The sequence below is a fragment of the Corythoichthys intestinalis genome, chromosome 2, assembly GCF_030265065.1.
Source record: "Corythoichthys intestinalis isolate RoL2023-P3 chromosome 2, ASM3026506v1, whole genome shotgun sequence".
Taxonomy (NCBI): Eukaryota; Metazoa; Chordata; class Actinopteri; order Syngnathiformes; family Syngnathidae; genus Corythoichthys; species Corythoichthys intestinalis.
Window position 1 is genome coordinate 54625625 of NC_080396.1, and position 13832 is coordinate 54639456.

General features: G+C 38.2%; 1 protein-coding gene across 1 annotated transcript in view; it reads right to left on the reverse strand.

Moving 5' to 3' along the window:
• Positions 1–4437, reverse strand: part of camkvl (CaM kinase-like vesicle-associated, like) — a 72341-nt gene extending 67904 nt beyond the window's left edge. Inside the window, exon 1 of the mRNA XM_057829818.1 lies at positions 4103–4437. Within this exon, the coding sequence (XP_057685801.1) occupies positions 4103–4243 (141 nt within the window). The 5' untranslated portion in view covers positions 4244–4437. The remainder of the gene's footprint in view (positions 1–4102) is intronic.
• Positions 4438–13832: the final 9395 nt, after the last annotated feature.

Genomic DNA, 13832 nt, shown 5'->3' on the forward strand with positions numbered 1-13832 from the left:
AACAAGTTATACCCAAGTTATTTAGCTGAATTCCAATCACTCTCTCTGAAACCAAAAAGCACTGGTTTACATAAGAAAACTGTACTTTGGATAAATGTAATGTGTAAGTACAATAGTAGGAAAAGGGAGGACTGATAAATTATAACTGCATCTACAGTGTCTACAAATGCGGCACAAAAGATTTCATGAAGAATTCATGAGTTTAACGTATTCTTTCCCATGTTATTGTGGTCTGTTTATGAGCACCCAGCGTATTGATCAAATACAGAGCTAAAAAACAGTTTGGTTTTGTGTGCTTTTGTGTCAGATCAAGTGATGTTCATGTTATTCTGAATATTTGCACATCTGGTTTCTATCGTCACTGGTTTCACCTGGTGTCATCAGTATACCAATTGTCTATTTGTTTTCCACACATTAATTTTGCTCTGACTGTCAGGATTTTTATATCCTGCATCATCATGATTTAAAGTGATACTCTTTAAATGGTACTGTATGTCTGATATTAATAGTTTTATGCACTCAATGTATGTGTAAATTGTACATTGACAGTATTGGGGACATGCACAGCTAAGAGTTAAAACATTGCTGAGGCTTTGGATCGTAACAAACTAACGATTAAAAATAAGCTGGCATCATCTGCTAGATTCACTGATAAACTGTCACAATATACAAAAAAAAAAAAAAAAAAAAAAAAAAAAAAAAAAAGCTGCTAGGTGTCATGTCTGTTTGTAACATTTAGATCCTGGCAGTAGGATTCTGATTGTCATCTTTGCACTTTTAATTCAATCTTTTTATCTCCTCTACAACTCCATTCCCTGCATTAATTCATTTTCTCTCTTCTATATCATATTGACTTTCTTCTTCTCTGTATCTTAGTGTCATAGTTTATTTTTGTACTTCATGCCCCACTCGTTTTTTTTTTTTTTTTTTTTTTTTTGTCATGTTTTTTTTTTTTTTTTTTTTTTTTCCTGAGGGTACACTCAAAAAAGTAAACATGGTATTCATGCAAGAACCTTATTTTAAGTGGTTTCACACAACTGCTTTAAGTAACTATTAACTTGTGTAATTAAATGAAAAATGCCTAAACATAATTCAAGTAATAATTAACTTGAACAAGTTAAGCAATTCCTATTCAAACCTTTAACATGCAAAATGTGTAACCACCTTTCGTTTTCCTTTAGAAGGAGTGTTAATTTTAAATATTCATTGTGATGTTGTTAATATTCTGGATGAGTGAGAAACGGTAGTGCAGAACACGGACCTAACTGGCAATTGTACCCTACTGTTGTGCTCGCAAGAGGTAACAGAGGGACTTTGCATCCCTTAAGTAAGCACAGAAGTCACGCTCACTATTTTGTGTATTTTCAACTGAACACACTCCAGCTATTTACAGACAACATTACTTACTGTACAGTCGTGGTGTCACTTCAACCACAAGTCTTTGCGCCTGCTTTGTTTTATGACACATGCACTTAAACTGGGTTTGGATGATTAACTCTGCTATTACATTTAACTCTGCCAGGGGTGTCTGTGTTCTACTCACAATTGACATCGTGCCAAGAGCGATCTTAACACTGGTAAGGTTAAAACAACACCCAAATCAACACCAATCAACTCAAAAATAATTTAGACCAAAAATCAGCTCCACAGAGTTTGCTGTGTATGGCAACCCTCAGAGGGACAAAAGCCGCATCATATTTGCAATCACGTTACATATATATATTAAGCAACGCTTTTTCATAATTGTTTTAATTGACTCTCTTACATAATTAATACAACAATGGATTCAGTGATGTGTAAAAACACAATGCTAATGTGTATATACAATGAAAAACACCTACGTTAATTAAAACATTTAAATAGTGTATGTACATTTTTTTGAGTCTAGTTGGGTCACTCTTGAGTTGCTTGTCATCAGGTTTTATTTATTTCTTGTTAAATGACTGCTTTATAGAGTCATATTACTATGGTAAACCCTTAATAATGTGGATTCACACATCATAAATACAGTAATGTTGGTTAGTTTGAGATAAAATAGATGTAGAATATTGAAATAAAGAACTCAGCTGCACAAGAAGGTGCCGCAGATGCAATGCAAGGAGGCATAAAATGAACATGACATAAGGAACCTCCGGCCCCAAATTAAGTTAGGCGAAACATATGCCGTGTTTCCAGCTTATCCTGAAGCGGGCACTTATCTAACATTGGTGCGTACGTGTGCGAATAAAAGCAAGCTGTTTGTTTGCTCATATTCTACTCGCCTGTATGACCATTAGTTTCACCATGTTCTAAGTAAGCATCATCTTAAAGGAAAACATTAACATAAAAAAATCAGACGGCTTTTATTACTGCTATCATGCTGCATTACACAATAATGAGGTATTGATGTCTATACAGCACCTACACCCAGCATAGTATTGGATCTCGTATTGATGAAGTCATAAATTTGCTCAAAGGTTATTTATCTGCTTAGCCGGAACTATATATGCGGCACTCTTCTGATCCCGTGTTGAATAATCAAACCATTTTCTTTTCTTTGTCATGTAATAGCAGTTCAATAGAAGATGAACGAAGACGACAAAAAGAAGCAGTTACTTTAATGAGTTTTTATATGCACTAAATTATGAGAAAGCTGCAAAAATTATATATCTGCAGAACATTCTCACATGAATTGACGGCCATGAAAAACACGCTGCAAGGTTAACAGTTCAACACTGCAGAAGAGAAAGCAAATAAAAAGCAAGCCTCACACCTGCGTTGAGATCTGCGCCAAAACGGAGTCCTTGGCCTGTGCTTTAACTTTTCTGCCAAAAATAATTGAAATACATTTCTTTCCTGATAACATTTATGAAAACACCCAACCAAAATCTATGTTACCAAATCATTAAAAAATAAATCATAAACATGCACATCCATACTGAAAGATTTTTTTTGTACCCTTTGCTACAAGAGCTGTCTATAAACATTTTAAATAGAGACGATGCTGAGTTAATAACTATCAGAAAGGTATTAAATTATTATTTCTAATGTTTTTTATTTATTTTTGGACCTTGCAGTGGTTTAGCACAGCAATATCTAATTTGATATTACTTATGAATCTAACATGGATAAACATACTTGATGACCGTTTGGTACACTCCACATAACTATCCCAGTGACTCTCATGGGGATGAGCGGTACAGTTAATGGATGGATATATGAATTGATAGCTCAAAACGCTTTTGCGTGCATTCTGCTCAACCTTGTTATTTTTTCAAACATTTAAATGTACACTAAAGCAAAGGAAAAAACAGCTGGTTTGAAAGCTTTTTTTCCTTTAGGCTGAAGCCTTTCTACAAACTCTTAAATGAGGTCTCTGGAGATGATTTCAGACATAAAATAGTGCCCCAACAAACCAGGAAGCAGTGACAAGATTGGAAAATGACAAACAGTTAAAATCCACACGTTTACTGTTTTTTTCTTTGAGAAATCCTTTTAGTTTCCTTAGTTTGGATTCAGGATCATAAATGACTTAACTCTTTTTCATTGTACGTTTTTAAAAAACAATGATGAAATACTTAGTTTTTAATGACTCAACATATAGAAACACGTGATGATTATTTCCAAATCATTGCAATTAGAATTTCATGGCACTTATGCACACATCATACTTGAGAGCTCATAGATTTATCCCACTCGGCAGCTGCCCTTTGTTTCCCATTCAGCTATCTGCTTGCAATTCTTTTTTCAAATGTGCACTTAAAACCTTTGAGCATCTGCCTTGATTCAACATAAGCCTTCAGTCAACAGATCCCAGGATGGAGCAGGCAAAGCACTCAAAAGTGAAGAGAGCTGTAAAGGACTGTTTTACTTTTAATACGAGTGCGTGCAATTCAATACAAGCATTCTAAAATCTGCTTATAATGGCATCCTTTGCATTATGTAAATTGCATGCAAATCAACAAGTTTCTTTTCATCACACATAACACCAACTATATTGCATGCACACCACCATCACCATCATCAACATCAGGATAAACATTTTTTTTTCTTTTTCCAGTCGCTGCCAGCTGGGGTGCGACCGCTTCCTTTAGGCGTGTATCATGCACCAGTGAGTTATTACCTTGAGTTGTGGCGGCTCTGGAGAAGTGTGGGCGCGCGCGTTTGCAGCCAAATTATCCAAAATGGAAACACTGGACCTGTCTGGACTCGAGGGGGCAATAGAGAATGAAGAGAAAATACCAGCAGTCAAGAGTGCAAGCATGCACACGCACGAGGAGTGAAAAGAGGGGACGTACAGTAACTGCAGCTCCCGCTCAAGCACAAGCGTCTGTGCTTTGCTGGGAAGAATTACTTTGCTTCTTTCTGACTGCCAGCCCTCCCTGCTCTCCTCACCCACTCCACACTCACTCACTCACTGAGAAAGACCTTTTACTGTCATCACCATTAGAAGCTGATTGAAGCCTAACATGCGCAAATGTGTGCTACATCCCCATTCCATCCCTGCCCAAAACTTGCATGTTGTACAACCAGACAAATAGTACTCCAGTGTGGGCACATAATGGGAGTTGGGATTAAATGGTAGGATTATGCTTCAAACGTTTATCATTTCATCTCATGCGTCGTTGGACAATGACATCAGTGCTTGGCAGATAGGCAACACTGTTACGTGGGCAGATATGTAGGGAAAAAGAAGAGAAATGACATCCACCTTTGCCACTGATCCATGCGGAAACCTATTGATCCGCAGGGTGTTAGGAGGGGTAAGTGCGGTCAGTGGTGACCTGTTTGGCTCATGGATGTACAGTGTTTGTACATGTAAAAACAGCCAAGTCGGTGTGCCTGCTGACAGATGGCACTGTAATGTCGCAGGAAGTAACTCATGGGTTCAAGCGTATGTTTACTTGGATTCTGTGGGAACTAGAGAGGCACTATTTTGTCTTATTATATTAAAGACTAGGGATGGGAATTGATAGGATTTTTACGATTCCGATTCCATTATCGATATTGCTTAACGATTCGATTCTTTATCGATTCACTTATCGATTCTAATTTGGGGGGGGGAGAACAAACATTTAGATTGGCATTGAGTTTGTTTAATCAGAAATCACAACCTTAAAAACTCACAACAAGGTCAAAAGAGGCCCAAAGCCTCAATATTAACTGTGGCAAAAAGTGGCAAATGCACAAGAATGTTTAACATTTTACTGAAACATTTTTCTAATAGAAATAAAAAATATTGGTATATATTAGCATATAGGTAGTTGGTCTGCCGTTAGCAATATGTGTTAAACTTGCAGGGGTCCCCAAACTTTTTCCAGTGAGGGCTGCATAACTTTTCCCTTCTCTGAGGGGCCGGGGTCAGTTTGTAACAGAAAAAGTGTGACGATTGCAGGAGTGCCTGAATGTAAAACAATTATTGTTTTTCAGAAAGCCACAATCAAATAACCCTTTCTGGATATTTCACGGAAATAAAGTAAATAAAATAAAAATAATAATTTAATATAATAATGAATAATAATAGCACTATTAATCAAATAGATAATAACCAAATAACCCTCTCTGAGTTCTTCACAGAAAAAGGCCAGAAAATAAATAACACTATTGAGAGAAAAAAAAAAAAAAAATGCTCTCTGGTATTGTTCAGGGGGCCGGACTGAATGTTGGGGCGGGCCGTATTCGGCCCGCGGGCCGTAGTTTGGGGACCCCTGTTAAAGTATTATTTACCAGTATATTGAAGTGCATGCCTTTTAGTTTTTATGGTGCTTTCACGCTCAAGTGGGGGCGCCCTTGCGCTTCCTCACGTGAAGAAGAATGCGAGAGAAAGCGTGAGAGAGTTAGTGAGAGAGGGAAGCACTGCTACGACCCTATGTTCTTTGTTAATGCTTGTAAAATATCTACAGAGGCAACGCCTGTATGTATCATCTTTTGTGTTGTTGTTGTTGTGTGTTTCTACTCGCGATCGGACACTTAAATCCAGTTGTGTAGTGGTTTGAACGATGTGCTAATGCTAGCGAACGCATGCTAGCTGTTTTGTTATTACAGCTAATCATCGCTGATTTACGTTGACGCAAACCTGTTTGTTACTGGGGACGAAATTATTTGTTTCATTTCTATTTTGAGTTTCACTCTTCAAGTGATGGTTGAATAAAGTCAGCAAATTATACCAACGTCTTCTGTATCGTCATTTCGGAGTTTAGCTAGCTGTATAGGTGTCTCGGTGAGGACAGTGCTGTCTATTCCCTCCCGATGCAGTTATCTCTACCTTCCCTCCCGATGTAGTTATCTCCACCTTGCAATGATTGCAAGTCGTTTTGTTGTAATTTTTCCTCGTGAAGTGAAGACACACTTTCGATCGTTTGTATCTACGTGCTGTCATTGTTATGTTTACGGCTGCAATGCTCGTGCTAAACCATCGTAACCTTTCATTTTCACCCTCTTTCCTGGTGAAGTGTAGCCAAACTTTGGAGCGGGTGATTCTTGGTGCCATGCTAGTTTGATGTGTTTGGACAACAAGACAGTCACGACGCAATATGCGTCTTCAGGACTCGTTAAAGGGATCGTTAAGGCTATTTCATTATGATGTCGAGGCCTCGAAACACTCGGAACCGGTTCCGAATTGGAATCGGATTTCGATTCCCATCCCTATTAAAGACATGTACATAACCCAACAATTCACAAAAAAGAGGTGGCCTTGGCACCTCATCTTTTGTGAATATTCTTCTGATTGCACATTTATAACTATACTCTATACAATTTGTACTTTATATAACACATTGTTTCAGTAATGCTCTGTATAATTTGTACTTTGTATAACACATTGTTACATGACTGCCATATATGTTGAAACAGTTGGCACAAGAACAACACTTCAAAGTGAAAATGTCAAAATTGTGCATTTTTATTTTTCTTAGGAGTGAATGAGGAGCAGGTGTGTTAAATTTGGTGTGTCACTCTCACACGCGCTCATATTAGTCACGAAAAGTTCATTCTTGTATCAAGGAACTCTTGGATGATCTAAAAAAACAAAACAAAACAAAAAATCATATTCCCCCCCGATGTAAAAGTGGCTTAGCTGAGGTTTTTTTTTAATTTATTTTTTTACCCTCCCTTAAAAATGCAACACATGACCTCACAAGGGACATGAATCAAATCAAAATAAACTAACCTATATTCTCTATAGTGCATAGTATCTTGTATATGGTAATACCTTGCATACTTGTGTTTTGTCCACATGCTTAAAGATTTTACATTCCCACAGCCATTCACCTTGAGCTTCCAGCACACTGCATTTCATTTACTGAAAAAGATGCCTATGTACGACCGTGAGGCAGAGTGAGAAGGGTCATAGAGAAAAGAGAGAGTCAAAGAAAGAAAGTCACAGAGAGCGAACGGTTTCTACTTAGTGAATGAAGATATCTGATGGTTATGCACAGAATCCAACAAGTGAATTTTAAAATCACAGTCTGAATGAGGAGGATTGTTAGGTCGTGACTCCTGAGTATCCTTATTACATGCAAAACACCTGATATGACATCACTTAGGTGCCCCCTACAATTTTTTTGCTTCACTTTGAAAGTTTGGGAACATTCATCCAGCCATGTTCAATTTTTCAATTTTTCAAAATTTTTTTTTTTGAATATTTATACCTCCCTCAGAGCGGAAGGGAAGAAAGGGAGCATGGTGTGATGCTGCGCGTAAGGTAACATAAGCGCACCCTGCTTCGCTTGCATTCACAAGCGAAGCAGGGTGCGCTTAAAGGGGACCGAGACCCATGAATTTTGAGCGGACTGGAGTTTTTGTTTAGTCCGCACTACATTCACATTTATAAAACGAAGCGGACTATCGCAGTAAAAGAATTCTGGCCTGTTTAAAAAGGTCCAAACAGTGCTAGTGTGAAAGCGCCCTTATGGTTTAGTGCCTTTCATTTACCCAACACACATTTTGACTAGATGAAGACTGGAATTGTTTTGAAAATGCTGCATTGTTAGGTTAACTGAATATGGTATTTTTGTTGTTAGCTTTCAGCACGAAACACTATCAATTAAATAATTTTCAACACAGGCAAAATCGGTTAAAGTATTTAGGTACATTCTACTGACTTCAAAGCAGTCAGTGTGGGATTGATTGTCACTCAGTGTCGAAGTGATTTTGAATGCGAATGGTTGTCTATCAATGTATGTGCCCTTATGACTAGTCTAATTAATGATGTTGTACTTGAATGATCGAGATTGACTCCAAGTGTACCCCTTCTTGATAACAGCCTAATAAAAGTGGACAGTGTTGACAAAATTGTGTGTAAAACTTGTCCACAGACAATGTGTCGCCAAGAGAGCACCAGCAGGACTCGTAAAAGGTAGGCAGAGGTGTGGAATACCCATTATGTTTTGTTGTGAATCGCTGTATTCTTAATGAGAAGCACCTCCGTGGGTGCTGTGAAACTAGACGGAAAAACACACTTATCATTAAAACCCCTGCAATGCCCTGGGAGAGAAGAAAAAGGACGGAAAGAATATGGTCAACTAAATTGGGCCATTAAAGAGAAAGCAAAAGCACAGCTGTGTGGATAAAAGGAAACTGCATCATTGGTTTTGAGGACTCAGCGCAAACATGTCGATATGCCAAATGTGTCATTGGAGCTGGCAGGCAGGCCTCAAGCCAACAGCCATTAAAAGCGTGTGTCACTCACTCACTCACTCACTCACTCACTCACTCACTCACTCACTCACTCACTCACTCACTCACTCACTCACTCACTCACTCACTCACTCACTCACTCACTCACTCACTCACTCACTCACTCACTCACTCACTCACTCACTCACTCCAAAAATAATCAACTCATATCTCAAATATTAACACTTTCATGCAATAATTATGACCTGCCCAACCCTTTGGGCAGTCATTTATTCATTGGCTGCCATTGACAGGGCTAGACGTACAATTGACTTTGAATGGGAGAGGCAAATGAACACTTTCATTTCCTCCTCCTAGTCAAAATCAATTCTGTCAATGTACCACCATAATTGCATAGCCAGATATTAAGGGGGGGGGGGGGGGGGGGGCATAGCCGAATATTTTATTGCATATAATTGACTGTCCAATATATGAATTCAAAACTAAGACTTTGTCTGCAAAATTTAGTCTATAAAAGTTGTCAAGCAATAAAACAAACAACAAAAATGAATGAAATGAACAAAAAAATATTTTGACAATGGGTCAAAATTATTTTTCAAACAGATCATGTGACTAGCACCTTATAGACAGTCATTGGCTTTGCTTACCCCCCCCCCCAAAAAAAAACAAACAAAAAACTCCTGACGACAGCAGAGGCAAGATGGATATATGTAATTTTTTAAAAAGTGAGCGACAACCAAGGATAGCAGATGTGGACCATGAAACGCCGGAGAGCACCGCCAAAATGGTGGGGCAGAGTTTCAGCTTGTTCCACTAAAGGGGTTAACCCTAAAAAATGATGGGAAACAACAACAGCAACAACAACAACAAAATGCTCATTTTCAACGTATTATTATTAATGTTCCTGGCTGGAATATTCAGTCAAAAAGGATGCAACGTCTACTTCTCCACTGGCTAAGACAGAAAAACGTACACACACCCACACACACAGCTGGGATGCCTGTATGTACGAGCATGGGCTAAGCTACTATCCCAGCATATATCTTGAAACTAATTTAATTTTATTGCTGACACTGCGTTTCGATATAACCAACATTTTTGTCCCCTCCTGCCACAAAAGTCAAACTCCACATATGCATAATTGTACACCAGTATGAGTAGCCAATTAAACATGGTTAAATGTTTCCTTTTGCTGTTGTATTAATATGCAGTAACGGATAGGCACATGGATTTTCACGCAATTTCTGTCCATGTTTAGAATAAAATCCCACCCAACCTGGAGTTGTACCATAGAATGTATTTTATTTTGGCATAAAGTAACATAATCGGAGCGTGCGGGTGTTCACACAGACACACTATGGCGTTCGTACTGGACAGGCTCCCGCTTCCGTCTGACGGAAGCTCTCCTTCGTATTTCATGCAGTCAACTTGCCAGCTCTTCGTGTCTCCTTCTGTCACCCAACAGCATCCTTCATCGGTTCACTGCTCATCCTCTCTGCTTTTCCTTCTATGTTATCATTTATTTCTGTCTTTTAAAGTTGGTTTTGTTTTAAGTTAGACTTACACCGGCCTATACTCAGACCCACGCCAATTTGGCAGTTTTCAATAAAGTAGAGGAGGAAAAAAGCTGGATAAATAATGTTCTGCTATGTGCAAATAAACACATCTCACCAATTACTTAACCCTTTCAGGTAGAGAGGGAACTGCAGTGCATATCTATTCAAAAGGTATCATGTGATTAACGCATTCATTGCCAGTCCAGGTCACAGAGTATGTGTTGTGGTAGTTTATAAAAGATCAAATGATCGCTTCCAGCCCTTCCCAGTTAAAATGGATTGAACGCCGATTACTGTCAATGGCAGCCAAAGAGTTAAGCAATGTGAGGTCACAAGAGATTTATAAAACAATTAGAGACTGCCAAATAAATAAATAGATAAATAAATAAATAAATAAATAAATGAAAATATCCAGAGCTAATAAACACGGGCCCACACTCAATTTATGTTCTTATTCTTTTTATTTCTTATATACAAAGTATATACATATACTATATATATATATATATTATATATATATATATACAGTGCCTTGCAAAAGTATTCGGCCCCCTTGAATCTTGCAACCTTTCGCCACATTTCAGGCTTCAAACATAAAGATATGAAATTTAATTTTTTTGTCAAGAATCAACAACAAGTGGGACACAATTGTGAAGTGGAACAACATTTATTGGATAATTTAAACTTTTTTAACAAATAAAAAAACTGAAAAGTGGGGCGTGCAATATTATTCGGCCCCTTCACTTTAAGTGCAGCAAACTCACTCCAGAAGTTCAGTGAGGATCTCTGAATGATCCAATGTTGTCCTAAATGACCGATGATGATAAATAGAATCCACCTGTGTGTAATCAAGTCTCCGTATAAATGCACCTGCTCTGTGATAGTCTCAGGGTTCTGTTTAAAGTGCAGAGAGCATTATGAAAACCAAGGAGCACACCAGGCAGGTCCGAGATACTGTTGTGGAGAAGTTTAAAGCCGGATTTGGATACAAAAAGATTTCCCAAGCTTTAAACATCTCAAGAAGCACTGTGCAAGCCATCATATTGAAATGGAAGGAGCATCAGACCACTGCAAATCTACCAAGACCCGGCCGTCCTTCCAAACTTTCTTCTCAAACAAGGAGAAAACTGATCAGAGATGCAGCCAAGAGGCCCATGATCACTCTGGATGAACTGCAGAGATCTACAGCTGAGGTGGGAGAGTCTGTCCATAGGACAACAATCAGTCGTACACTGCACAAATCTGGCCTTTATGGAAGAGTGGCAAGAAGAAAGCCATTTCTCAAAGATATCCATAAAAAGTCTCGTTTAAAGTTTGCCACAAGCCACCTGGGAGACACACCAAACATGTGGAAGAAGGTGCTCTGGTCAGATGAAACCAAAATTGAACTTTTTGGCCACAATGCAAAACGATACGTTTGGCGTAAAAGCAACACAGCTCATCACCCTGAACACACCATCCCCACTGTCAAACATAGTAGTGGCAGCGTCATGGTTTGGGCCTGCTTTTCTTCAGCAGGGACAGGGAAGATGGTTAAAATTGACGGGAAGATGGATGCAGCCAAATACAGGAACATTCTGGAAGAAAACCTGTTGGTATCTCAGACCTGAGACTGGGACGGAGATTTATCTTCCAACAGGACAATCATCCAAAACATAAAGCCAAATCTACAATGGAATGGTTCCAAAATAAACGTATCCAGGTGTTAGAATGGCCAAGTCAAAGTCCAGACCTGAATCCAATCGAGAATCTGTGGAAAGAGCTGAAGACTGCTGTTCACAAACACTCTCCATCCAACCTCACTGAGCTCGAGCTGTTTTGCAAGGAAGAATGGGCAAGAATGTCAGTCTCTCGATGTGCAAAACTGATAGAAACATACCCCAAGCGACTTGCAGCTGTAATTGGAGCAAAAGGTGGCGCTGCAAAGTATTAACGCAAGGGGGCCGAATAATATTGCACGCCCCACTTTTCAGTTTTTTATTTGTTAAAAAAGTTTAAATTATCCAATAAATTTTGTTCCACTTCACAATTGTGTCCCACTTGTTGTTGATTCTTGACAAAAAATTATAATTTTATATCTTTATGTTTGAAGCCTGAAATGTGGCGAAAGGTTGCAAGGTTCAAGGGGGCCGAATACTTTTGCAAGGCACTGTATATATATATATATATATATATATATATATATATATGTGTGTGTGTATATATATATTTGGGCTGTCAAACGATTAAAATTTTTAATCAAGTTAATCACAGCTTAAAAATTAATCGTAATTAATCGCAATTCAAACCATCTCTAAAATACGCCATATTTTTCTGTAAATTATTGTTGGAATGGAAAGATAAAACAAGACGGATATTAACGTTAAACATACTGTACGTAAGTACTGTATTTGTTTATTATAACAATAAATCCACAAGATGGCATTAACAATATTAACATTCTTTCTGTGAAAGGGATCCACGCAGAGAATAGGGATGGGAATTGATAGGATTTTTACGATTCCGATTCCATTATCGATATTGCTTAACGATTCAATTCTTTATCGATTCTCTTATCGATTCTAATTTGGGGGAAAAGAACAACAAACGTTTTGATTGGCATCGAGTTTGTTTAATCAGAACTCACAACCTTACAAACTCACAACGAGATCAAAAGAGGCCCAAAGCCTCAATGTTAACTGTGGCAATAAGTGGCAAATACACAAGAATGTGTAACATTTTACTGAAACATTTATCTAATAGAAATAAAAAATATTGGTATATATTGGCAGATAGGTTGTTGTTCTGCGTTTGGCAATATGTGTTAAGGCAAACTTTTTCCTGTGAGGGTAACATAACTTTTCCCTTCTCTGATGAGGGGCCGGGGTCAGTTTGTAACAAAAAAAGAGTGACGATTGCAGAAGTGCATAAATGTAAAAAATTATTGTTTTTCAGAAAGCCACAATCAAATAACCCTTTCTGGATTCTTCACGGATTGAAAGTAAATAAAATAAAAATAATAATATAATAATAATAATTAATAATAAAAACACTATTAATTAAATAGATAATAACCAAATAACCCTCTCTGAATTCTTCAAGGAAAAAGGCCAGGAAATAAATAACACGATTGAGAAAAAAAAAAATTCAAAATGGCCGGACCAAATGTGGCGGGCCGTATTTGGGCCGCGGGCCGAAGTTTGGGCACCCGAAGAAATGCCGCATCCAAGCGAGTGAACGAGCGAAGTGAGAGAGGGAAACACTTTTACGAGCCTACGTTCTTTGTTAATGTTAATATCTACAGAGGCAACGCCTGTATGTATCATCTTTTGTGTTGTTGTTGTTGTGTTTCCACTCGCGATCGGACACTTAAATCCAGTTGTGTAGTGGTTTGAACGATGTGCTAATGCTAGCGAACGAATGCTAACCATACTGTTATTAGCAGCTAATCATCGCTGATTTACGTTGATGCAAACCTGTTTGTTATTGGGGACGAAATTGATTTGTTTCATTTCTATTTTTAGTTTCACTCTTCAAGTGATGGTTGAATAAAGTCAGCAAATTATACCAACGTCTTCTGTATCGTCATTTCTGAGTTTAGCTAGCTGTATAGCTGTCTCGGTGAGGACAGTGCAGTCTATTCCCTCCCGATGCAGTTATCTCCACCTTGCAATGACTGCA